The following is a 25,792-nucleotide window of genomic DNA, read 5'->3' on the forward strand; positions in this document are numbered from 1 at the left end:
GCAGGAGGAGAAGGAGCAGGAGGAGGAGGAGCAGCAGTAGGAGGAGGAGGAGGAGCAGGAGAAATCAGTAGAACCCGGTTCATTGCAGTGATCAGTTTGTCGGGTCAGCAGGTTAGTTCATATCTTTAAACACAACTGTCAGTCTGCCATCACAGGAAGTGCAGGAATCTCCAGAATAACATTTTCACCTGAAGAAGACCCCCCCCCCCCCCCACACACACACAGTGAGTTAATCAGACCAGAGTCTTATAGGCAGGCACATTTACAACATGTTGTTCTGTGTGGCCTCCTTTGACTCCGCTGCAGTGAACAGTTCGCCGTTCAGTCCAGCAGGCGGCGGTAGCGTTTAACAACGCAAACACAGCAGCCGCCATTTTGCTCGCAGCGGAAGGAGGAAGAGCAGAGGGAAAACATTAAACTCTTCAAGTAAAAATCCTTCAAAAATATATAATTTCTGTAATGGACGTCCCCGGACCGGACAGCGACTGGAGGAGCCCTCAGTTCCGACAAAAAGTCGTCGCTCAGATGTGAGATATTTACGTTTATGTTGTGCTTTTAGCTAAATCACTGGTTCTGTGTCTGTTGCGTTAGCCTGATGAGCTAAGCTAACGTTAGCTCGGCAGGAAAGAGCATGACGTCAAACCGGGCTTAAAAAATCGGTAAATTAAGACCAACTTGTAAAAAGGCAAACTTAACACGGGTTCATAAATATATCAGAAACCATATTGCAAATGTGTCTGGTCCGCTGTTTAATTCGGTGTACGTAAAATGAATTAAACAATGCTTAATGGAAATTTGTATCAAATTTCATCATTAGCATTTTTAGCTGCTAACGCTAGCGAGTTAACTACTCGTTTCAGCGCTTACTTGGTTAGCATCACTCGTTACTTCTGTACTGAGGAGAGATGGACATTTATCATAAACCTTTATTGTAGTTGTGTGTGATTTAATTTCCTTATTCTCAAAATGTCAAACTAACTAACACATCGTATATAAATACATGATATATAAACAAACACATTACGTATTTGACGTCTTAGATGTAACGTAATTAAAAAAAGACAGCTATGTGTAGCATAAATATCACTTTGTATATAAATAATAATTATGTAGAGATACTTGTATTTCTAATATACAACATGTTGTGCAATAATATAGGTGTGTAAAACAAGAATGACATTGTAGCGTAATCGTGCTACCATGTGATCCGGGCGTTGGCATCCTTCATGCGGTGGAGCCACTGGAGGGGGCCATGGTCATACCCTCGACTGCCCACCGGATGGCCAGGCACTCTTTTTCGATCGTACTGTACCTGGCCTTCCGCTCTGACAGCTTCCGGCTGATGTATACGACCGGGCGGTCAACACCCTGCACCTGCTGGGACAAAACGGCCCCCACTCCCCTGTTCGACGCATCAGTCTGCAGAACAAAAGGGAGAGAAAAGTTAGGTGTGTGGAGGAGAGGCTCCCCACAGAGGGCTTGCTTTACCCTCTCGAACGCCAGTTGGCACCGCTCCGTCCACTGGACCGGATCTGGACCTCACCTCTTTTTTTGACTTAGGCTTTGGGCAGGCGGCAATCGCAGCCGTCTTGTCTACCTGGGGGCGCACCTGCCCTCCGCCCAAGTGGTACCCCAGATACCGTACCTCCCTCCGTCCAACCGCACACTTCTTCGGGTTGGCGGTGAGACCGGCCTGCCTCAATGACCCAAGCACTGCAGCCACCCGCCGCACATGCTCCGCCCAGCTGTCACTGTGGATGATAACATAATCTAGGTAGGCGGCTGCATATGCAGCGTGCGGACGCAGTACTCTGTCCATTAGGCGTTGGAAGGTGGCCGGCGCCCCAAACAACCCGAACGGAAGTGTGCCGTCTTTTCCTTAGACTCTGGAGACAAGGGAATCTGCCAGTAGCCCTTGGTCAAGTCCAGCGTCGTGAAAAAACGAGCGGTGCCCAACCGATCCAGGAGCTCATCGACCCGAGGCATCGGATAGGCATCAAATCGTGACACTTCATTTACCTTGCGGTAGTCCACACAGAACCGTATGGTCCCATCCTTCTTGCCTACAAGAACGATGGGGCTACACCAGGCACTGTTGGACTCTTCTATTACCCCCATCTTCAGCATGGCCTTTAATTCTTCCTGCACCATTTTCCGTTTGTGCTCAGGCAACCGGTATGGCTGTGAACGCACCGTCACTCCCGGGTGAGTCTCAATGTGATGCTCTATGAAGTTGGTGCGACCAGGAAGGGGGGAGAACACGTCGGCAAAACGCCCTTGCAACTCGGCAACGTCTGTTCTCTGGGACAGTGTGAGATGGTTGTCAAAAGGGAGCGAGGCGGCACTGGTCGATTTTGAAACCTCAGGCCCGAACTCATCTCTCTCACCCACCGTCGTCACCAAAGCAACAGGCTCCGCCTCACTCCATGCTTTTAGGAGGTTGAGGTGATAGATCTGCGTTGCCCCTCCCCTATCCGACCGCACCACCTCATAGTCCACGTCGCCCACACGCCATGTGACCACAAAGGGTCCTTGCCACCTGGCGAGTAATTTGGAGCTGGACGAAGGGAGTAATACAAGCACTTTATCTCCCGCCGTGAATTGTCTTAATCTAGCCCCTCTGTTGTACAGGCGTTGTTGACACTCCTGAGTCTGGAGCAATCGGGATATCGAGTTGCATAGTTCACTAACACTAGCACAAAGCGATATCCACGTGCGCTCCAGTAAAATGGCCCAATGAGGTCCATACCTAGGCGTTCAAATGGGACCTCCATCAATGGTAATGGGCGCAAAGGCGCTCTCGGGATGGCTGGTTGGTTAACCATCTGACATTCGGGACAATACGCACACCAACGGCGAACGTCTCCCCAAATCCCAGGCCAATAGAATCGGGCCATTATCCGGTCTAGTGTTTTATTACACCCCATATGCCCGGCCATCGGGTTGTAATGAGCCGCCTGGAAAACTGTTTCCCAACGGCTTTTTGGTACCAACAATTGCGTTAATTCTTCCCCTGTCTGAGTGTCACGACTCACGCACCACATGACCATCAATTCTTGTCACTTGGTCGAAGGCAAAGCGTAGAGTGTCGTCACGAGACTGCTCCAGTGGAAAATCTTCCGTGGAAGGTAACACAGGAGCCTGTGGCGTCTCCTGTGGAGGCGCCGCCGGTTCCTCCTCCCCATCTGCAGCATCAGACAACCTCGCGTCACCACTAAGCACAGCACACACATCCCATGTCCCTGACGGTCGTGAACGCACCCCCACACAGTGCCTCACTAGCCTATCAAACCCAAGCCAATCTGTACCCAAAATCAGGTTGTGCGTCAGGCGGGAACTAACCGCTGCCTTAACACTAAACTTTCTCCCTTGATGTCTAATTTCCTCCGGCACTACAGGGTATCTGTGAATATCCCCATGTATACACTTAATATCCACCCAGCAAGCCTCCACCAAAGCCCTGGGTCGAACCAGGTTCTGGTGAATAATGGACTGTGTACAGCCCGAATCCACCATTGCCCGGTGTATACCCCCTTGGATTCTTACCGGAACACAGTATGTCGCCCCTGGGCCGGGGGAGGGTGTTGGAGAGCCGGCAACCCAAATCACTTGTCCGACCTCCATGAGTGGGCAGTCACGTCGGCAGTGTCCGGGCTGCCCACACCTCCAGCACTCCTGCCCCAGCGTTCGAGGAGCCCCCTGCAGGTCGTGAGCCGCAACTGTAGCAGCTGGGAAAAAGAGAGAGAAGAGAGAGGGTTAGCGCGTGGCATGGGGCTGGGACGTGCAGGTGGCCCTTGCAGCGGCCCCATGCCCCTTTTCCGCGGTGCTGGTGTTGGCCCGGCAGCCTCCAGGGGGCAGTCCTGCGATGTCTGGCTTCGGGGGTGTACAGCCAGGTAATCCTCTGCCAGTGTGACCGCCGCCGTCAGATCCATGGGGTGGTGGCAATTCACCCACTCGGCCACCCCGGTAGGGAGCCCCTCCGCGAATTGCTCCTTAATAATCGCGTCTATCAGCCGCCCCTCCTCCGAGGATTCCCCTGGCTGCAGCCACTTCGTCGCTGCATCTCTCAGTTGCTGTGCGTAGACGAACGGGCGATCCGCGGGCCCCAGCCTCATGCTCCAGAACCGGCGGCGGTGATCTTCGCTGGAGAATCCCAGCCGATCTAGCACGGCCCTCCTCACGTAAGGGAAGCTCTGCCGCGCGGCGGCCGGGAGTCCTAGCGCCGCTGTCTGCGCTTCCCCGGAGAGCAGTGGCAGCAGCCGCACAGACCACTCTGTCGCCGGCCATCCGCATGCCACTGCCGTCGCCTCGAACATTTCCAGGAATGACTGGGGGTCATCCGCCGCCGACATCTTGTGGAGGGTGATGCCAGAGAGGGCGAGTGGTGGGGATGGCGGTAGTGCGGCCCCCGGCTGGGACACCAGGCTTGCCAGCAGCTGGGTCTGCTTATCTGCCTGTAACTGCATCCTTTCCAGCTGCTGCCTATTCCCCGCCGCCTGCTCCTGGTGCATCGCCACGATTTCACCCAGCATCTGGGCCAGCATCGCCACCGGCTGCACTTGCTGCAGATCAGTCATAGTAATCTCAGAGCTAAGTTACGTTGGGCGCCAATTGTAGCGTAATCGTGCTACCGTGAGTTCCTCTTGGCCCTGAGACACCACGCTGACACCGGGGATTCAGTGTATGTTCATTTCTTTTGTTCTTTCTTTCTCTTCTTCCGTCCGCTCTCCAACCGCCTCTCTTCTTCTCCCTTGTCCAGCATGCTGCTGTATTTAAGGAGAGAATAATTAGTTAACCGGGTTCAGCTGTGCCAATTATCTCTCCTTGATGCTGCTCACCTGAGCAACTCCCTCACCTCTCCCTCTGCAGCTTAAAGCTACCCATACCCACCTCCACAGACATCTACTGTGTAGCCCACAGGGATGTGGGCAGTGTCATTGGCAATTTTTAGTTTTAATGCAATGTATAATTGAAAGTGTAGGGTACCTGTTACTATGTTATGAATTATAAACAATTAAACTACAGAAAAGTGCTACTACATGACATATTTTACATATTACAAGTCCAGAAATATGGGTTTGTTAAAATGATTTGAAGTTATTAGCGTGTATTGATCATTGCGATTCCTGTCTCCTTCCAGTGAAGAGGCGATGAGGAAGGCTGGAACTGCACACACCAAGTCGAGCAATGACATGGAGAACCACGTTTATGTCAAAGCCAAATCCAGAGTAAGTACTGGGTCACTGCAGCAAGTTTTCAGACCGCAGCAAGTTTTCAGACCACAGCAAACTTGTTTTTAGGGAGTGAGTCTTGTTAAAGACTTGTAGTGAAGAATGTAATGTACTACAAAATAACAATCCTTTTCATGATGGTCTTCCTGTGTTGTAATAAATCTTTTTTTCTCAGGAGGAGTATTTATCTCTGGTGGCGAGGCTGATCATACACTTCAGAGACATCCGTAAGTATTTGACCCGCACGTGTGTTTGAAACGTGGACCGATAGCATTAACACGTAACACTCTAAGTCTGGTCTGTAAGATGACTCACAACATGAGATCACGGTTAGTGGGCGGCCCCCGTCCTCGGCCATTCATCAGACTGTGCTCCACAGTGATTTTAAAAAGGAATCAGAATGGAGTAGTTACTGATAACTTGTGTCTTATTTACAGACAAGAAGGCACTTGGAGGTCCAGGTAAGTGGACGTGTTTTGTTTTTTGTCTCTGTTTGGTTCATTTTGGTTTTTCTTTGCTGAGTTCTGTCCTCTGCTGGACCTGTCTGTACCAGACTCATGGTGTTCAGGACTTCTGCTGTGCATGTTGGAGCTGCGTAATATTGTCTGTTGTCTACCCTTCTGCTAGATCCCATGAATGCCCTGACTAACCTGACAGGGGTTGGAGGGGGACCGGGCGCCATTGGCATGGGGCCTCGCCCCACCGGTGCTCCAGTGGGTGGCATGGGGGCCATGGGGCCGATGCAGATAGGCCAGCATGCCATGGCAGGGGTGGCTGGAAACCCACAAGCCAGTGAGTGTTTCCTCCATGTGGTGTGTGTTTGCTGTACATCTTCAGAGCGTTCGATGGATGCTGGCTGCATATTTTGGCATCAGAGCTGGTCTTACTTTTAGTCTCTGCTTTGGCACGTTGTGTGTATTTGAGACTCCAGAGAGCTCCTCAGACTGGTTCTGAGCTGTAGACCGGGTCTGTCCTTCATCTTCTTCTCGCTCACTCTGCAGTAGGGGGCCCAGGCCAGATGCCGATGCAGCAGATGGTGCAGGCGCAGCAGCAGCAGCAGTCCATCCAGTTCCAGCAGTTCCAGCAAGCCCAGCAGCAGCAGCAGAACGCCATGCAGCAGCAGCAGCAGCAGCAGTTCCAGGTGCAGCAGCAGCTGAGGGTCCAGCAGCAGCTGCAGCAGCAGCACCACCAGAACCAGCAGCTTCAGCAGCAGCACCAAAACCAGCAGCAGGCCCAGAACCAGCAGCAGCAGAACCAGGTATACAACCGTGCTAACACCAAGTTGGATGTAGCATTACACAGTGACCACTGGTGAACATCCTCATCTTAGCTCTGCTAACTAGCTGCTAACAACTTGAACTCCCAGTTACTCTCATGGCAGCAGACGTTTAGGTTTTTAGTTTCACAGTGACTATCTCTCGGTAACAGCTGGTAACATGGCTGCGGTGTGAGTTGGCTCACTGTAAAGTCACTAAACCCTGTCCCATGTGTTCTAAAACACTACAGGGATATTGCAGGAATGTTGAAATGGTCCTGAAATGATAAGTAAGTATGTAAACTAGTGCTCCAGATTTTTTAAATTTTAATTTTAAGTACTTGTTCGTAGCTTTTCCCAGCCGCATACTACTTTCATTTCTCATACAGTCCTGCTGAATAATATGACACATCTTGGATTAAATAACCCCTCAGAATCACCACCTTAACGTAGTGAAGAGGTTTGTGTACCCCCAGTTGGGCAGCAGGCAAAGGTGCAGACCTTGGTGTGCTGATCCCAGGCTGTACAAGTATAAGGCAACAAAATGCAGTTTAGGTCGAACCAGAAGTGCAATAAGCAAATGCAGGATATAAAGTGTGGGCATAAATACAGGATAGAGCAGTATTATGAAAATATTTTACAAGTGGTGCTGTGGACATTATATACAGATGGCATTACTATAAACTGAAGTATAATGATGGATATGTACAGTAATGAACTGGACCGGGCAGAACAGCAGTGCAATGAATATAAAGTAGTGCAATTTATGGAAATAGTTACAGTGCAGTAGATGAGTTATTGCAGTGTTCATTATGTAGTACTGCAGTGCACATGATGCAGTATATGTATAAATAAATAGTCCGGTAGTGTATGTGGTACATGTAGCAAAAACAATATAGCAGCATTTAAGTTAAGGTGTATGAGGGACAGTGGAGTCAGTGGGGGGCAGAGTTCAGCAGGAAGACAGCTCTGGGAAAGAAGTTGTTTCTCAGTCTGCTGGTCCTGGTCCGGAGGCGCCTGAGGAGAAACCAGTCTCTGGGCGGGGGGAGAGGAGTACTTAAGAAAGCTGCGGGCTCGATGCAGACAGTGTTTCCTCTGGATGTCCTCAGTGGCTGGAAGTGGAGTCCCTGTGATGCGCCGGGCAGGTTTCACCCCCCGCTCCAGAGCCCAGTTCTCTGCAGCAGAGCAGTTCCCATCCAGACTGAGACTCAGCTGGTCCGGATGCTCTCTACTGTGCAGCGACAGAAGTTCACCAGGACAGCTGAGGACAGTTGGTTCTTCTTCAGTGTCCTCAGGAGGAAGAGGCGCTGGTGAGCCTTCTTTATCAGGCAGGAGGTGTTGGTGGTCCAGGACAGGTTCTCCGAAATATGGGTCTCCAGGAACTTGAAGCTGGAGACACACTCAGCAGCCATCCCGTTGGGGTCATGTGTGCCTTCTCTCTCCTTCCTGAAGTCCACGATGAGCTCCTTTGTCTTGGAGGTGTTAAGGAGCAAGTTATTGTCTGAGCACCATGTGGCCAGGTGTGGACCTCCTCCCTGTAGGCCGTCTCATCGTTGTTGCTGATGAGACCAATCACCGTAGTATCGTCTGCAAACTTGATGATGTCGTTAGATCCATGCGCAGGCCTGCAGTCGAGTGTGAAGAGGGAGTAGAGGAAGGGGCTCAGCACACAGCCCTGTGGTACGCCAGTGTTGAGTGTGATGGTGGTGGAGCAGTTGTGGCCTGACCTCACAAGCTGAGGTCTGTTTGTCAGGAACTCCATAATCCAATTGCAAATGGAGGCGTTAATACCCAGGTTTCCAAGTTTGGTGATTAACTTGGAAGGGATGGCAGAGGGTGGCAGTTTCCCTGTTGTCTCTCTCGAAGCGAGCATAGAAGTCGTTAAGCTCGTTCAGGAAGGAGACGTCTGTGGCTGCGGGTGTGGAGGGTCTGGGTTTGTAGTTGCTGATGGCCTGGATGCCCTGACACATGCGTCGAGGGTCGGATTTGGAAAAGTGCTCCTTTAACTTTAGCTTGTAGCAGTGCTTGGCCCTCAGATTTGCCCTGGAAGTGCTGTAGGCCTGCTCGTCACCTGATCTGAAGTCAGTGTTGCGTGCCTTCAACAGGAGGCACACCTCCTTGTTCATCCGTGGCTTCTGATTTGGGTATGTGGTGATCTGCTTCTGAGTTGTAACACTGTCTATGGTGATGTTGATGTAGTCCAGTACAGAGGAGGTGTAGCTGTCTCTGTCCGAGCCACTGGTGGCCTGAGAGGCTGTGTGTTGAAACCTGTCCTGGAGTGTGGAGTCGACCCCCGCAGGCCAAACTTTAATGGTCCTCACTGATGGCTTCACACGATTGATGAGGTGAATACTTGGGAGTGAGGAACAAAGAAAGGTGATCAGATTGACCCAGGTGGGGGAAGGGGGTCACGGCGTAAGCCTCAACCATGTTTGTGTAGACATAGTCCAAAGTTTTGTTTCCTCTGGTGTGACAGGAAACATGAAATTTGAGGAGCACTGCCTTTAAGTTTGAGTGATTTAAAATCTCCCGCAACAATAAATGCAGACAGTCTGTTGTTTACTGATGGCCGCATAAAGTTCGCTCATAGCAAGCTTGGAATCAGCGTCCGGAGGAATATAAGCTGCTGTTATAATGGTGGAAGTGAACTCCCGTAGCAGATTAAACGGTCTACATTTAACCACGAGAAACTCTAGGTTAGCTGAGCAGTGTCTCCTAACAATAACAGAGTTATAGCGTCCGGAGTGTGTAGCGTCCAGTTAGCTCAATAACATTGTCCGGTATGCCGCTGTGTAGCCATGTTTCAGTGAAGATCATGACATTGCAGTTCAAAAGTCTTATGCTGTTGATGATGCAGAGTCGAATCTCGTCCATTTTGTTCACCAATGATCGTACATTTGCGAAGAAAATGCTGGGTAAAGAGAGCCGGTGTGGTGTTAGCTTTAGCTTAGCCCTCTGCGCTTCCCCCGCCTTTGTTTATGATCTTGACGCCGCCTGCGAGCACTTCTGCCCGGCTGTGTAGGGTGCGTAGCATCGGGTGTTCTGGCGATCTCAGGGACGAGTCGAAGATTGCAGATAAAACTGCCAGGAGTGCGCAAACCAATATCCAAGAGCTCATGCCGGGTGTTAAGGCACAGCTGTTTTGCACGAACAGACCCGAGATGAGCAAGAAAAACACTGCATAATTGCAAAAACTGGAGAGATACTGAGCCTCGCGATGTACACGTGCCGCCATCTTGGTCGAAGAGCAGAGCTGACAACTAATCACTGCTTGGTGAAGTGGAGCAGAAAGAGGGGCGAGGCAGCCGGGTAGACCTGGTAGACCCAAACGTGTAGTGAGGGTAAAATGGGGGGAAGACTTGTTCATTTCTCTGGCAGAGGTCAGTGGGGTAGTTCCAACAAGGCACTGGGGTGGATGAGATTCGCCCCGAGATACTGAAGGCTGTGGACATTGTGGGGCGGTCTTGGTTGTCATGGAGGTCAGGGACAATGCCGGTGGACTGGCACACCCGGGTGGTAGTTCCCATTTTAGAAAAAAAGGTGTGCGACTATTGGGTTATCACACTGCTCAGCCCCCTGGAAAAGCTTACGTCAGGGGGCCGGAAAGGAGGGGTGATGGGAGTCCGCACATCTAGTCTACATGGGCTTTGTAGACTTGCAGAAGGCTGAAGGGGCCAACGGACTTGGTCTGTTCGAGCATAACCCAACCCTGACTGTATCCCCCGGTGTATCTTGTGTGGGGTTCTGCAGGAGTACTGGGGCTGTTACCATGAGCCATTCGGTTCTCGTATAACTAGAGTGAGGCGGTATGATGACCTCAGGATTGCTTTTTGTGGATGACGTGGTTCTGCTGACTTCGTCAGTCCGTGACCTCCAGTGCGGTGGGACAGTAAGTATCTAGGTGTCTTATTCATCAGTAAAGGTAAGATGGAGCAAATGATGGACAGGCAGGTTACTGCAGTGTCAGCAGTGATGCGGGCTCTCAATTTACGGAGGTCACCTCTGAGATCACAGATACAGGCGGCCAGAAATGAGTTTCCTTCGCAGGTTGTCTTTGCTCAGCCTCAGAGACAAGAGTGAGGACTTCTATAAGAACATTGTCACTTTATTTAGAATAATAAAATAGAAATAAATAAATTATTATTATATGTTGTGGTGGTGATATCAGTGGGTGAAATCAGGTGCGGAACTATAAATCAAAACCTATGCTGTAGTTATACCACAGCAGGACCGATGTCAACTATAAGCCCAGCTTTACTCTTTTGTTGGTATTCGTTTTCTCTCACTGATGATGAAGAAGTGATATCATCTTACACCTTCCCGCACTGTTTGTCCCTGCGTCTGCAGATGCACCAGACGAGGATTCAGCAGCAGCAGATGCTGCAGCTCCAGCAGCAGCATGCTCAGGCCCAGGCTCAGGCTCAAGCCCAGGCTCAGGCCCAGGCTCAGGCTCAGGCCCAGGCCCAGGCTCAGGCTCAGGCTCAGGCCCAGGCCCAGGCTCAGGCTCAGGCTCAGGCCCAGGCTCAGGCCCAGGCCCAGGCTCAGGCCCAGACCATGCAGCACATGGTTCAGCAGCAGCAGCAGCAGCAGCAGCAGCAGCAGGTCCAGGCTCAGCCTCAGCCGGGTCAGATGCCTCCACACTCACAGCAGCAGCAGCAGCAGCAGCCGGGCATGGTGCCTCAGATGGCGTCCGCTCAGCACGTTCCCATGAACTCGCTCAGTCAGCAGCAGCAGCAGCAGCAGCAGCACCAGCTCAAGTTGCAGGCCCTACAGGTAAGACTGAGCTGGTCCCTGCAGATGTGTTCAGGGTTTGGCTCCCTGCATAACTTCAGCCTGTAAAACCTTGCACTTGGATTATTATATGATTGTGGATTATTATATGATTGTGGATTATTATATGATTTATTGTGCAGCCTTTTTATCCGCTTCTGAAAACCCAAATCTGTTGACTTCAGAGGTAAAAGACGACAGGAGCACACTGATTCATTTACGGCATTTAATGGTGTTTAAACACTGCTGTGTCTTCATCAGTGTTAAAAGCCCATACACTATAATTACAACAGACTCGGTATTTGATGTCTGAAGAGTTGGAACTCTTTTATAAACTGCTGCAGCACACATGCTGTCTCTATGACCACAGATCTTTATGTTGGACAAACAAAAAGACCTTTAACAGAAAAACATACGTTAAAAATGTCGCCCTCTTTACACTATAGGAGAAGCAGTTAGTGAGTTTGTGCTATTAAGGGATGGGTTCACCATTTTTTGTGTCTAAAAACAATAGTCCGTTACCTGAGTTCCTCCTGTTCACACTGGCCATTAAAAGAGTCTTAATTTGCTTCCAACGTAAGCGATGGGGGACAAAAACCTCCTTCTGTGTAAAAGTATATTCCAAAGTTTATCTGAAGTTAAAATGAGGCTTCAGCAGTCTGAGGAAGAGAAATCAAGTGGGTCTTTTTAGTATAAAATTCCCTCTTAAGACAGACTTGAAAGATGGTGAAACCCCCCTTTAAAGGCTGCAAATCAATCAGTGTGATTCAGTGCGTTGTTCCCTCTGAAGTTTGCTGCCTTTGATCTGAGAAACACCTGATTCACCAAGAACCAAATCACCAAATCTGTTCGGCCAGCTGAAAAATCCCCACGTAGGGTTCCAGTAGTCGTGCTTACAACCCCTCTGCTTGCATGCTTTGCCTTGTGTGTGTGTGTGTGTGTGTGTGAAAGCAGGCCCGTGCAGCCTTGCAGCAGCATCAGCAGGCGCAGGCGCATGCGCAGCAAGCCGCAGCGCAGGTCAACGCAGCTGCCGCCGCCGCCGCCGCCGCCGCAGTACCCGGACAGGTGAGACTGCAGCCACCTGAACCTCAGGTGCTCCACTCTAAATGAAATCACATCACGCTGCAAACAACACCAGTATGTTCACTGGGACTTTGGGTTTTTTAGTTTCACCTCTTAACATCATCCTGAAAAATATTCATATATATATATTTGAAAGAATACATTACCCTATTTCTAGTAAATTATTTCTTATTTCATCATTTTAATTAAACCTAATTCTCACAAACCACTTTAATCTGCTCAGAATCAGAAAGACTTTATTGATCCCCGAAGGGAAACTCTTTGTTACAGCAGCTCGTCTTTACGTCAGAGCACACAGGAGAAAGTACTAGCAAACAATATAATACACTATAAAACAGGTCAGAAAATAAATAAAGTACCAAGTGGGTTTACTGGTTGATGGTGAAGTACAGTATTAAATGCAATGTAACTAATTATGTAATAAATAATAGTAATAAGCGGAGCTGCATGTACTGTCGAGAGTAATTGAGGTATATAGTATCAATAACAATAAATAAGAAAAACTAACAAGGGGAAAACTAATATTGCACGGAGTAGTACACAGAATATTGCACAAATATTATTAATTATGGCAGAGATGTTAATGATCAATGTCCAGTTTAGTGCCTTCGGGTCATACAGACTGACACTTAGAGGGAGGAGTTAAAGAGTCTGATGGCCACAGGCAGGAAGGACTTCCTGTGGCGCTCTGTGGTGCATTGTGGGGGGATGAGTCTTCCGCTGAAGGCGCTCCTTTGTTTGACCAGCACGTCATGGAGCGGGTGGGAGACGCTGTCCAAGATGGCGTGTAGTTTACCCAGCATCCTCCTCTCTGACACTCACCACACACACACACCTGCTTGCCCCGCCTCTTCCTGTTTCTCTGTCTCCCTGTCTGTGTTGACTTTCTTCATCAGCAGTATGTTTTTATAAAGTCGCCCAAAAAAACACAACTCACGCACGGGAGGAGTGCAGCGAGGCGAGACTGTCCACTAGTTAATCGATCGCGGAGGGCGCCGTTAATACACCTGGGCGGCCCGACCAGGTGAAGTCTGTGTGTGGGAAACACCGCTTGATCTTTTGTAACCAAACCACTTCCACTACTGTGTGGAACCAGCTGCTCCGCCGCGCTGCTTTCGCTTTCAGCCGCGCCTGTTGTTGCTGTGCGTAACGGTACGACGTCATTACGTCACCAAGTCGCAGTGTCGCCATTATCACGATGTGTTTTTGAATCATATTATTATCGTGAACCATATGATATGGCACACCCCTACTTGTTAAGATGCTCTGAGCGTCCTGCAGGTGGGGAGGAGTCGTTCTTTAATCTACGATAACGTCTGACACTGAGTTCAGACAGGAAGTGAAGTCGGTAAATTGGCTTTTGGGGCGAATAAACAAACGCAAACGTGTGAATGACGTTTTCTGTCTGAACACGCGCGAAGAAGTCGTCTCAGAATTGGTATGTTGTCATAGCAACCACCCCCACCCTAACCCCATGAGAGGGAGTGCACGGTTCCCAAGGCGAAACTCCAGCTGTGACTGTCCTCGAGACTGGAGCGGACAACATCTGTATCTCTGCGTGTGTGTGGGCTTGAATTGCTATCTTTGTGAGGACGAACTTTTTAAACCACCGCAGTGAGGACTTTTCTGCTTTGTGAGGACATTTTGGCCGTAGTGAGGACTTTTCGAAGGTTAAGACGTTGTTTTAAGATTCAGGTTAGATTAAAACAGGGTCCTCACAAGTCAAGAAAGACAAACGCGTGTGTGTGTTGCAGTGTAGGGCCGGACGACATGACCGAAACTCTAAATCTCGATTAACTGAACGTTTTATTGACGATTAATGAACGAATATTTTGCGTTTGGGTTTTTTTGCCCTCATAGTTCACTGACGACGACGGACGCTGCGTTTTTTGGCAGCTGCTCCTGTCGCTCAGCTGACTCGCTGTTTGAGTCAGCTGGACGGGGCGGAGTCACGTGACTACAGACGCGGTAGTGTGTTTTTAAAGGGGAAGTATTAACGGGATTAAAAAAACAAAATAACCGGCATGGAGGAAATTACGTCGGTTAGAGGTTCTGAGTTTCGGCTTCGATGACGTTTCGATTAATCGTCCCGCCCTGCTGCAGTGTACGTCTGCCTCCTCTCTGCTCACCTGTTGTCTCTGTTGTGTGTCCTCTGAAGTTGGCCCGTCCTGGGATATCGATTCAAGCCCGGTTGCCTCGAGTCAACCCGAACCCCTCCATCCCTTCTCCAAACGCTGCTGCCGCTGCCGCCGCCGCCGCTGCCGCCGCCGCCGCCGCCGCCGCCGCTGCTGCTGCGGGAGGACAGCCAATGACACAGCAGGTATTTATCCCCAGTCTGACCTCTGACCCCTCACTGTCCTGTCCACAGCGTGCTTCTCATCGTGTCCTGCTGTTTCCACCTCGTCAGGGTCAGACAGTCAGCTAAGGGAACGCGTTTTCGTATGAATCCAAAACAGTGTTTGTAGCCCGGGTGGGGAAATATCACCAGCTGCCTCCCGAACGCTTCGAAACTAAACCAAAATAATCTCTGACTGTCCAGCTGACAGAGAGGAGCTGATCAACAGCGAGTGCTCCACTGATTCTTTCCCCTGGATTCTGCCTTGCAGGCTACATACAGGCTGTCCCATAACTTTTTAAAGCTGCGTCATGGCGCACAGAGTAACGCAGGGTAACAGCACGATAGGCTGCAAACCTTTACAATCTCAAAACGGCCGAGCCACAAAACTAACCGACAGCGGAGCGAGTGGTTTCCGTCCTCTCAGCTCCGGTGCTGAACGTCAGCGAAGTCGACTAAACTGCTTCTGAACCAGACGCTGGTACGACCTCCTCCACCCAGCTGACAGAGCTGCCGGCAGCCAATCAGGAGAGAGGATTTTATACCTGAACTATGAGCAGGAAGCACACTTTTTATTTCTGCGTGTGGAAATCTGATGTTTTCACAACGCAGATGATCGACAAAGAATGAATAATATACTTCTCATAACTGAAGTTAAAGTGTGTTGAAGAAAAGACATTAGTAATAATGAGAATATCTACAGGTAAGAAAAGATGACAAATCAACCCTTTTTCCTGTTTATTTAAAAGTGTGTATACGTTCAGTCGTGTAAGGCACGAGCAGGTAATTGAGGTCATTTGTTTCAGCACAACGTGGGTTATTTGAATATGTGTGCTGCAGTGATATCACATGATATTATAAAAACTATTTATTCATTTTCCAAACGATGTGGAAAAGTTTACATGCGTCTTCACGTGTGCAGCCCGATGCCTCTTTTACACAAACAGAACTATTTACATTTTTATCACAACTGTCCGTGTTCGTTTCTAAAACCGGAAACCGCGTCACTTCCGCCAAGCTGATCTCTCCGTTTCTCCGTTTCTGTTCCGTAATAAAACGTTTGCAAACAGAATAAAAGCACATATTCCACAGTTAGCGTAACGTACGCTGCAGCCATTGCCGAGCTCGCACGGGAGCGGGAACGTGTCTTTACGTAGCTCAGTACACTTCAGATAACTATCGTTCGACGCACGATTTACTCTCTGAAGGTCGCTTCGACCTTCGCTGCTGTGCAGCGCTTTGCTCACGCTTCACCGCCTAATAACACAGCTCGTGATTGGAGAGGAGAGAGTCAACACGTCTGCCAGCAGTCTTATTGTTTAGTGTAGTCTGCATCAAATAAATAAGTACATAAAACATCGAATTATTGCTGCTGTTATTTTTCAAACGTGTCCCAAAATAACGCAGTGTTTCCTTGATGGATTATAAGAACACGTGATGGCTCGCTGTAACGGCTGTGCGCTGCAGGACAGTTTATAAAGTAAGTCTCTACATACATCCGTTACAGAGATATTATTAAAAGTATTCAGGGAGTGCTTCTGTGATCGTAGAGGACTGATGCGACCCCCAGAGGGTTAAAGTACTGGCGTTGACCCCTAACTCCTGCCCCACGTCTATGCATCGACTCTGAAAATCCTGATTCGGGTGCGTGCAGCCTGAGAGGAAGGCCTGCAGACGATACTCAGGGCTGAACAAAGCAACTTTGGGCTTAAAAAAGTAGTTTCTTCTGCCAAAAAAAGATAAGAATGCAGGTTATGAATGTAAATCTAATTAGAGCTGCAACGATTGGTTGATTCGTCAATGTAAAGAAAATTAATCGGCAACTATTTTGAGACTATTCTGCCCAAAGTTTACCACAGTGTATTAACACCGTGGTCAAGCCAATCACATGCTAATCAGGTACTTAACAGTGATGAGGGAGGTGCAGCCAGAAAACAATAGGCCTGATTACTGATTACTGGGCCATCATGGAGACTATTAGGTCAGTTTCAGGTGAAACTAGCTAATCAACAGATACTCAGGTAGACTCCTCCCTGAGGGCGGGGCTTATGTAACACAGAGTAGCTTAAATTTCTGAGTTCTCAGATCATTTTCACAGTTGAGAATGACTTCCGGATGGGAGCCGAAACGTCTTGATTCTGAAAACAGCGTCCAGACGACTACGACTGAAACTTTTTCTACGATAGAACACTGCTGGACGAATGAGGGACGACACCGTCTTACCTATTTTGAGAATCGATTCATTGTGTAAGTCATTTTTTTGGGCTAAAGCACCAAACATTTGATGGTTCCAGGTTCTCACAGGGCGGGACGATTAATCGAAGCCGAAACTCAGAACCTCTAACTGACGTGATTTCCTCCATGTCGGTTATTTAGTTTTTTTAATCCCGTTAATACTTCCCCTTTAAAACACACTACCGCGTCTGTAGTCACGTGACTCCGCCCCGTCCAGTCAACAGCGAGTCAGCTGAGCGACAGGAGCAGCTGCCAATTAGTCGATAATAAAAGTAGCTGCAGCCCGCCCCTGCTCGACGTGACGGATCCACATTAAAGGAAGTGTTCTCGTCACTGACCGTGTGAAATTCGGTCGCGCTCTTTCATTCAACGACTCCGTTTGTTTATTTATTTTTTGTCTAAACGCGTTCGTTGGTCTTCTCTCACCGTCCCATCGCTTTCCTCCACAGGTGCAACAGCATTCAATGATGTCATCGCCGTCACCGGGGCAGGTGCAGTCGATGCCTCCCCCTCCCCAGCCGTCACCTCAACCCCCCACCTCGCAGCCCAACTCAGCCAGGTACAACAGCTGTTCTCGGGGCTTTCATCTGAAAAGCTGACTGTGATGCTGTTTTTTTTTAAATCTGTCCCGCTTCCTGTCTCCAGCTCCGGTCCCACTCCGTCTCCGGGGGGGTTCCAGCCCAGCCCGTCCCCTCAGCCCTCGCAGAGCCCCGCCACCGCCCGAACCCCCCAGAACTACGGAGTCCCCTCTCCTGGACCGCTCAATACTCCAGGTGCACACACAGTCAAAAACCTTCATCCACAAAAAAGATAACAAATAAATAAAAAGATTTAGCTTTGTCCTCGTCCAGGCTTCACCTGTAGACGACGGAGCGCCGTTCAGGCTTTGTTGGAAGAGATTATTTCTCCAGAGTGTTTGCATACAGATTTCAGGGTTGTTTTGCTGTAAAACCAGAAAATAACATTTGTAGTTGTATTAATAATAAGAGTTGTCATTAAGAAAACACAGACCAGGATCAGGATTATAGAGCAGCTAACACTCAGACAATCCCAGAACACATGAAGAAATGTTTCTGCAGAATTAGAGTAAATAAATGAAAAGTGTATCTGGAGTCTATAAATATTATGAAATGAATGTGTTGGTGTTTTTAAATGTTGTTTTATAAGATTCAGCCATCTGTGATCAGGTTCTTCATGGAAATCCTGTAACTTCCTGTTCCGTAATATTATAATGAGCGATGTTTTATTCTGTCTGCCGCATTAAGAAAAGTCCAAAAATAGAGAAACAACTTCCACAATCAAAACTTCAGACCTTCAACAAAAGTCATCACTGACAAGATGATTTACTATGTGATACAGGATCAATACTAGTTCAGTCATGCAGTCGTCTTTTCCAGGCTTTTGAGACAAAGTTAGCAAACTGAAACGCGTCAAAAGGAAACAGCCATTAAATGTTGCGATCATCTGAACTCCAGAACATTTCAGGCTTTTTCTCACTTCACGGACAGAAAACTAGCTGTGAAATCATCAGAGTCTGTACAGTACGAAAGAAAATGAGACTCACTTTCCCTCCTGTCCTCACCTGTCCTCACCTGTCCTCACCTGTCCCCTCCTGTCCTCACCTGTCCTCCCCTTTACCCTCCTGTCCCCTCCTGTCCTCACCTGTCCCCTCCTGTCCCTCCCTGTCCCCTCCTGTCCTCACCTGTCCTCACCTGTCCTCACCTGTCCCCTCCTGTCCTCACCTGTCCTCACCTTTACCCTCCTGTCCCCTCCTGTCCTCACCTGTCCCCTCCTGTCCTCACCTTTACCCTCCTGTCCCCTCCTGTCCTCACCTGCCCTCCCCTTTACCCTCCTGTCCCCTCCTGCCCTCACCTGCCCTCCCCTTTACCCTCCTGTCCCCTCCTGCCCTCCCCTTTACCCTCCCTGCCCTCCCCTTTACCCTCCTGTCCCCTCCTGTCCTCACCTGCCCTCCCCTTTACCCTCCTGTCCCCTCCTGTCCTCACCTGTCCCCTCCTGCCCTCACCTGTCCCCTCCTGCCCTCACCTGTCCTCCCTGTCCCCTCCTGTCCTCACCTGTCCCCTCCTGCCCTCACCTGCCCTCACCTGTCCCCTCCTGTCCCCCCGTCCTCACCTGTCCCTTCCTGCCCTCACCTGTCCCCCTTCTCTCCTCCTGTCCTCACCTGTCCCCTCCTGCCCTCACCTGTCCCCTCCTGCCCTCACCTGTCCCCACCTGTCCCCTCCTGTCCTCACCTGCCCTCCCCTTTACCCCTCCTGTCCCCTCCTGCCCTCACCTGTCCCCTCCTGCCCTCACCTGTCCCTCCTGCCCTCACCTGCCCTCACCTGTCCCCTCCTGTCCTCACCTGTCCCCTCCTGTCCCCCCATCCTCACCTGTCCCTTCCTGCCCTCACCTGTCCCCCTTCTCTCCTCCTGTCCTCACCTGTCCCCTCCTGCCCTCACCTGTCCCCACCTGTCCCCTCCTGCCCTCACCTGCCCTCACCTGTCCTCTCCTGTCCTCACCTGTCCCCTCCTGTCCCCCCCCCTCACCTGTCCCTTCCTGCCCTCACCTGTCCCCCTCTCTCCTCCTGTCCTCACCTGTCCCCTCCTGTCCTCACCTGCCCTCCCCTTTACCCTCCTGTCCCCTCCTGCCCTCACCTGTCCCCTCCTGCCCTCACCTGTCCCCTCCTGCCCTCACCTGTCCCCTCCTGTCCCCCTCCTGTCCCCCCGTCCTGCAGGTAACCCCAGCTCAGTGATGAGTCCGGCTGGAGCCACGTCTCTGGAGGATCAGCAGTACATGGAGAAACTCAAACAGCTCTCCAAATACATCGAACCTCTGCGCAGGATGATCAACAAGATCGACAAAAATGAAGGTCAGAGCTGCGGCCAAACGTTTCTGTACACGTCACAGGAAACCGAATCTCTGTGGGTTTTGGACGGACGGTGGATTTGAAGACGTAAACTTGGGCTCAAATTTCAGACGAAACAGTGAACCGATAATGAAAGTTTGTTGCGGCCCCTCTCAGATCCACAAGATTAGACGCGTCTCTTTTGCGTCAGCATTGGTTTTTCGGGTTTGGTTCATTTTCCTTTTTGTTTTGCTTCTGTTCACAGACAGAAAGAAGGACCTGAGTAAGATGAAGAGTCTGCTGAATATCCTGACGGACCCAAACACCAGGTAACAGCTGACCGCTCAAGTCCAGCTCCGCATCAACACAGCCACTCACTTATTAAACTCCCGTGTGTCCTCTGACCTGCAGGTGTCCTCTGAAGACGCTGCAGAAGTGCGAAATCGCTTTAGAGAAACTGAAGAACGACATGGCCGTGGTGAGGAGGTCTTCTGTCACCGCGGGACGTCTCGCCGTCTCAGTTTTTATGTTGTTTTTAAAACAGAGCTGTCACTTTTTCACAACACGTAGCTCATTAGTCTGAGAACCTCCTGAAACGGCCACCAGGCTTCGTGTCCTTCCTGTAAATCTTCCGTCTGCTCGGCCTTTTTACGAGCCGCTGGCTCCTGAGGGTGACGGAGGGGAAAGGGTGCAGTCGGACGAGCTTGTACGGTTTTTAGTTTACATTTTTAAGAGCGCCCTCTGCTGGAGCGCAAGGCAAACTGACAGTCTGTTGTGTTTATGGACAGTTTATAGTAGTAGTGAATTCATTTGCTCCTGCAGTAACAGCTTTTCCTGTTGTTTCAGCCGACCCCCCCTCCCCCTCCGGTGCCCACTAAACAGCAGTATTTGTGTCAGCCGCTGCTGGACGCCGTCATGGCCAACATCCGCTCTCCGGTCTTCAACCACTCTCTGTACCGAACCTTCGCCCCCGCCATGACCGCCATCCACGGACCCCCCATCACGTACGTGTCACCTGAGCAGAACATCTGGAGTCACGGGCAGATTAGATTTAAAGGTTCAGTTCAACCAAATAACAGAAAACATTGGAACTACTTTCTACAGAACAAATAGTCCCAAAGTCACATGCTCTGTTTCACAAACAGCGAAATGCCAGAGACAGATTTATCGCAGCAGCTGGACAAGTGAAACCCAAATTATGTGCATGAAGAGATGTTTGGGTGAACTGACCCTTTAACAGCTGACCTGACAGACAGCAGAGATGAAACAGGAAGAGACTAAACACCCTGAGGTTGCGTAAAACAGCGACAGTGATGAATGTTGTGTGTGTCGTCCTCAGGGGTCCCAACGTCTCCGGAAGGAAGAGGAAGCACGAGGAGGACGAGCGGCAGACCATCCCCAACATCCTGCAGGGCGAGGTGGCTCGGCTCGACGTCAAGTTCCTCGTCAACCTGGATCCTTCGTTCTGCAGCAACAACGGCACCGTGCACCTCGTCTGCAAACTGGGTGAGCCTGACGGATACACGCGGCTCAGTTCTGCGCGGGCCTAAAACCGAGATCCGAACCCGAGCCACCTGGTACTGCTGAACCTGAGACCGAGACTACGTTTATTATTTCTTCTTCAAAGACAAAAAGTTATCTTTAGCTTTGGAAAGACTTCCTCACAAATATAAAACAACTAATCTGACGACAATATGGACCGAACGTACAGAACCTCTACCAGCTGATGACCCGTGTGACACCACAGCCTCCCAAAATAATCTGTCTCACTGTTAGCAGGTCAGCTTTTCCCAGAATGCTGCAGATGATCGTGTCTGTGAAACTCACTCCTGCATTTTGAAGCTTTTACGTGTCTTAAAAAAGGCGGTTGCTAACAAGCGGCTAAATGAGACTACAGAGGTTGTCGGGGACATTAAGTCATCACGGCGAGCACTCATCTGCTCACCGCTCCGCCTCTACGGCCTCGCTGTGTCACGTTTGTGTGACGTTTTATTCGTCCGCGGTTTATACTCGCACTCTGCAAACTGTTGTAGGTCACGCTGAGACAGGGCTGTCAAACTCAAATACACTGCGGGCCAAAATTTAAAACTTGAACAAAGTCGCTGGCCAACATTGAACAAACAAACCTTTTGATATAATGACGCCAGAGTTTGACACCTGTGCGCTAAGAGGAAAGGCTTTTGTAGAAGAGGTAAGAGCACGAAATCAAAGCCAGCTCACGCTGTGCTGCACTTACAGCTGATCCTGATCCACATACAATCACATTTCAAGTCCAGGTGTGGACCCGGTTCCTCCTGAAGACGTGTTTCTTGCTGTGGCAGTTACTGTCTGAATCCAGTTTGTTTCAGGTCTCGTGCTATCAGCAGCATGTTTTAACGTCGCCGTGTGTTTGTTCTGTTCTCAGATGATAAAAACCTTCCCAGCGTTCCTCCGCTGCAGCTCAGCGTTCCTGCTGATTATCCGGATCAGAGTCCATACTGGGCCGACGACGGGGACCAGTACGGTGAGACCAGCATCTTACTCCACAGCAGATCACTGTGCACGCACAAACTGGCTCCTCACGCTGATTTCAGATCAGAAGAGCCGTTCCCCGTCTACGTGAGGAACGGCTCTTCTGATTGGCTGATGGTGCAGCAGCTGATTAAAAGGTGTGTCTGCGTCCGTCTACCGGAGTCATGAACAGCCCTCGGGGGAAGTGACAGGAAGCGAAGAGCTGAACTGTTGATGAAACACTAAAAGAAAAGCAGCCTGAAGACGTTTGATGCAGTTTTAAAACACAGAAAAGCAATTTAGATGCAGAAATAAATAAACGTGGAGCGCAGTGAGGTTTTCCATCAGCTGCTGAGAGTTGTCACTCGACGCCGGATTTGTTTCTTTTAGTCATTCGAAGGTGTGTGAAGCTCCGACAGGTGCTGAGAAACCTGAGGTCACATGTCCAAACTGTCCAAACAACTTCCACCTCGTCCTTCAGCTGTCGGCAGAGCAACACAAAGATCACATTCATCGCTGTTTAAATAAAGTTTAGACCTCTGAACCTGGATTTGTTCTGCGTCTACGTGCGCTCTGATGTCCTGGTTTTGACTCTGGATCTGATGTTCACATGGTTCATGAGAAACCTGGTTCTTCACGTCCCTGTTAACATGATCAGAACAGTATCCAGGTTTCTGAAGACTGTACAGAGACCTGGATCAGGTGTTTGCAGGCCACAGCGTCCTGGTTTCTGCGGAGTACTCCGGCCAGCTTGTTCAGGTTTCTCCGAACCGGGATGAGATGTTTACATGTGCAACACATAACCAGGACTCTCGTGCGCACGTAAACGCACTTATTGTCTGTATTTATTCATTCGCTGGTTTTGATCACATGACCCGGTCTGTCTGATCCTCCAGGTGCGAACAGCTTCCTGCAGACGGTCCACAGAAACATGACGTCCAAACTGCTGCAGCTGCCGGACAAACACTCGGTGACGGAGCTGCTCAACACCTGGGCTCAGAGCGTCCGCCAGGCCTGCCTGTCTGCTGCCTGAAGCCCCGCCCACCACTCACCTGACAGCGACACCACCTCTGACACACACACGTGTACGTGGATCTGGTCTCCGACAGGTTTCTGTGACAAACAAAAGCAACTGTCGTGGAGCGTTAGACTGTTGCAGATAAAGCGGCTCACCTGAGGCCGAGCACCTGTTGCACCTGTGTTTTTCATCCCAACATTTAGTTTGATTTTCACTGTCATAAATAATGAGCAGCCGTTGTTCCTGAACGCTTCACGCTGGCCGGGCTGATATCATGTGGTCTGATCCCGACGTTATTCCTGATGAATTCTGGGTAAATTAAGACTCTTCGCTGTGGCAGACGGAGCTGCTCACCTGCAATCTGTGTATATAATATTTACTCTCGTATGTTTCTGCAGTAACAGGAAACACAAAGGGAAGAAAGTAACTGTCATTTATCCTGAAGTATATTCTGCTCCCTGAATGCAACACGCGGCTCAGGTTTGTACCACAGAAGAGCGCTGTTGTAAAGAGAAACGCTAACAAAGGTTTGTACGCTTTGCTTTTCAAAGTGAAAATATAAATGTATTTTTTTTTTTTTTGCTATCATAAATAAAAACGTTTAAGTTCAACTTTTTAAATCCAGAAATCGGTTTCAGTCACTGAATGTGTCGCCGAGCGAAGTCGAACATCGACTTGAGGTTCACCGGCTGGCAGTTTAATTTGTGATAAACGCAGCTATGATGTATGTTTTTATAACAACGCGTGAAGCGTCGGCGTCTCTGCTGCCGAACCTGCAGCTCGCTGTTCGTCTGCTGCTGCTCTGGTTCTTCTTCTGCTCTCAGCGCGTCGCTGCCAGAGAAGAAGAAGCCTCTGAACGCTTCCTGCTGAGCGGCGAACAGCAGCCAGACGCAGTCAGAGAGCAGCTGCTGAACGTAGCGGAGCATCTAGCTGCTAAAGAGCCAGATGTTTCCCTCAGCAGCTGCTGGAGACCGAACACAGAGCTGACGGAGAGAAGACCGGACTGACGTCCATCAGGAGACACAGACACGCCTCCTGATGAAGCGTCACGTGACTCTGCAGCTGCTGGAGGCGGGAACAAGCTCAACATGTCAACTTACAGCTGATATGTTAATGTTGGGTTCACTGTTTCTGCTCAAAACAAGTACAACACTTATTACAGGTGTAACACGAGCCGACACCTTTTATCGCGTAGACAACTTCGCCTCAGTCAGACATTCGTTTTCTCTTTCGGGGGCAGAGAGGTGAGGTGACAGGTGCACACAGGAAGTTAGTTATTGTTTGTCAGCAGGTGGAGGAGATTCAGAAACCTCCTCAGAGTCGTCACTCAGGTCTGAACTCTCATCGAGTCGCTCGGTGTGTCCTGATGTGCAACATTTCGAGTTTAGATGATTTTGTTACAAATAAAAAAACAGTTTGTAGAAAATGAGACAAAACATTTTATTATCTTCAGACTAAATGATACAAAAGCCGAGTTTCAGTGAAAATACTGATTCATGATTCGAGCTCCGACTGTCAGACGCCAACACTCACGCCATCGCTGTGTGTGTGTGTGTTCAGTGTGTGTGTTCAGTGTGTGTGTGTGTTCAGTGTGTGTGTTCAGTGTGTGTGTGTGTGTGTGTGTGTGTTACTGTGTGTGTGTTCTCTGTGTGTGTGTGTTCAGTGTGTGTGTTCTGTGTGTGTGTTACTGTGTGTGTGTTTCAGTGTGTGTGTGTTACTGTGTGTGTGTGTTCAGTGTGTGTGTGAGTGTGTGTTACTGTGTGTGTGTGTGTGTTCAGTGTGTGTGTGTTCTGTGTGTGTGTTACTGTGTGTGTGTTCAGTGTGTGTGTTACTGTGTGTGTGTGTGTGTGCGTTCAGTGTGTGTGTGTGTGTGTGTGTGTGTGTGTGCGTTCAGTGTGTGTGTGTGTGTTCTCTGTGTGTGTGTGTGTGTGTGTTCAGTGTGTGTGTTACTGTGTGTGTGTTCTCTGTGTGTGTGTGTTCAGTGTGTGTGTTCTGTGTGTGTGTTACTGTGTGTGTGTTCAGTGTGTGTGTTCTGTGTGTGTGTTACTGTGTGTGTGTGTTCAGTGTGTGTGTGTTACTGTGTGTGTGTGTTCAGTGTGTGTGTGAGTGTGTGTTACTGTGTGTGTGTGTGTGTTCAGTGTGTGTGTGTTCTGTGTGTGTGTTACTGTGTGTGTGTTCAGTGTGTGTGTTACTGTGTGTGTGTGTGTGTGTGTGTGTGTGTGTGTGTGTGTGTGTGTGTGTGTGTGTGTGTGCGTTCAGTGTGTGTGTGTGTGTGTTCTCTGTGTGTGTGTGTGTGTGTGTTCAGTGTGTGTGTTCTCTCTGTGTGTGTGTTACTGTGTGTGTGTGTGTTCAGTGTGTGTGTGTGTTCTGTGTGTGTGTGTTACTGTGTGTGTGTGTGTGTGTATGTTCAGTGTGTGTGTGCGTGTGTGTGTGCGTGTGTGTGTGCGTGTGTGTTCAGTGTGTGCGTGTGTGTGTGTGTGTTCAGTGTGTGTGTATGTTCAGTGCGTGTGTGTGTGCGTGTGTGTTCAGTGTG

General features: G+C 49.7%; 2 protein-coding genes across 9 annotated transcripts; one reads left to right on the plus strand and one right to left on the minus strand.

Moving 5' to 3' along the window:
* Nucleotides 1-325: 325 nt before the first annotated feature.
* Nucleotides 326-23,879, plus strand: med15 (mediator complex subunit 15). Of its 8 annotated transcripts, none has more exons than XM_044181474.1 (18): nt 329-527; nt 5,141-5,228; nt 5,407-5,458; nt 5,669-5,692; nt 5,859-6,023; nt 6,233-6,489; nt 10,834-11,259; nt 12,208-12,348; nt 14,498-14,659; nt 17,359-17,468; nt 17,555-17,682; nt 19,641-19,775; nt 20,017-20,080; nt 20,163-20,229; nt 20,598-20,755; nt 21,091-21,257; nt 22,156-22,254; nt 23,138-23,879. In XM_044181474.1, the coding sequence occupies exons 1-18, from the start codon at nt 460-462 to the stop codon at nt 23,272-23,274; spliced, it is 2,448 nt and encodes an 815-aa protein (XP_044037409.1). In that variant the 5' UTR covers nt 329-459; the 3' UTR covers nt 23,275-23,879. The 8 variants fall into 8 exon arrangements, with proteins under 8 accessions (XP_044037415.1, XP_044037409.1, XP_044037410.1 ...); XM_044181475.1 differs by having other exon boundaries at nt 12,211-12,348; XM_044181476.1 differs by having other exon boundaries at nt 330-527; nt 12,208-12,321.
* Nucleotides 543-5,119, minus strand: LOC122868980. Its single transcript, XM_044181483.1, has 2 exons — nt 3,547-5,119; nt 543-1,419 (listed from the first exon to the last, which is right to left on the minus strand). Exon 1 carries the CDS (start codon nt 4,575-4,577, stop codon nt 3,606-3,608), a length of 972 nt encoding a protein of 323 aa, XP_044037418.1. The 5' UTR covers nt 4,578-5,119; the 3' UTR covers nt 543-1,419; nt 3,547-3,605.
* Nucleotides 23,880-25,792: the final 1,913 nt, after the last annotated feature.

Source organism: Siniperca chuatsi, linkage group LG21 (genome assembly GCF_020085105.1).
Source record: "Siniperca chuatsi isolate FFG_IHB_CAS linkage group LG21, ASM2008510v1, whole genome shotgun sequence".
In the NCBI taxonomy this organism is placed as follows: Eukaryota; Metazoa; Chordata; class Actinopteri; order Centrarchiformes; family Sinipercidae; genus Siniperca; species Siniperca chuatsi.

Bases quoted from the DNA above. Each gene is read 5' to 3' on its own strand.
- med15 (XM_044181474.1), top strand. From the start codon at position 460: ATGGACGTCCCCGGACCGGACAGCGACTGGAGGAGCCCTCAGTTCCGA. The intron at 6,490-10,833 runs GTATACAACCGT...CTGCGTCTGCAG, and splicing joins ACCAGCAGCAGCAGAACCAG to ATGCACCAGACGAGGATTCA. The intron at 22,255-23,137 runs GTGAGACCAGCA...CTGATCCTCCAG, and splicing joins CGACGACGGGGACCAGTACG to GTGCGAACAGCTTCCTGCAG.
- LOC122868980 (XM_044181483.1), bottom strand. From the start codon at position 4,577: ATGACTGATCTGCAGCAAGTGCAGCCGGTGGCGATGCTGGCCCAGATG.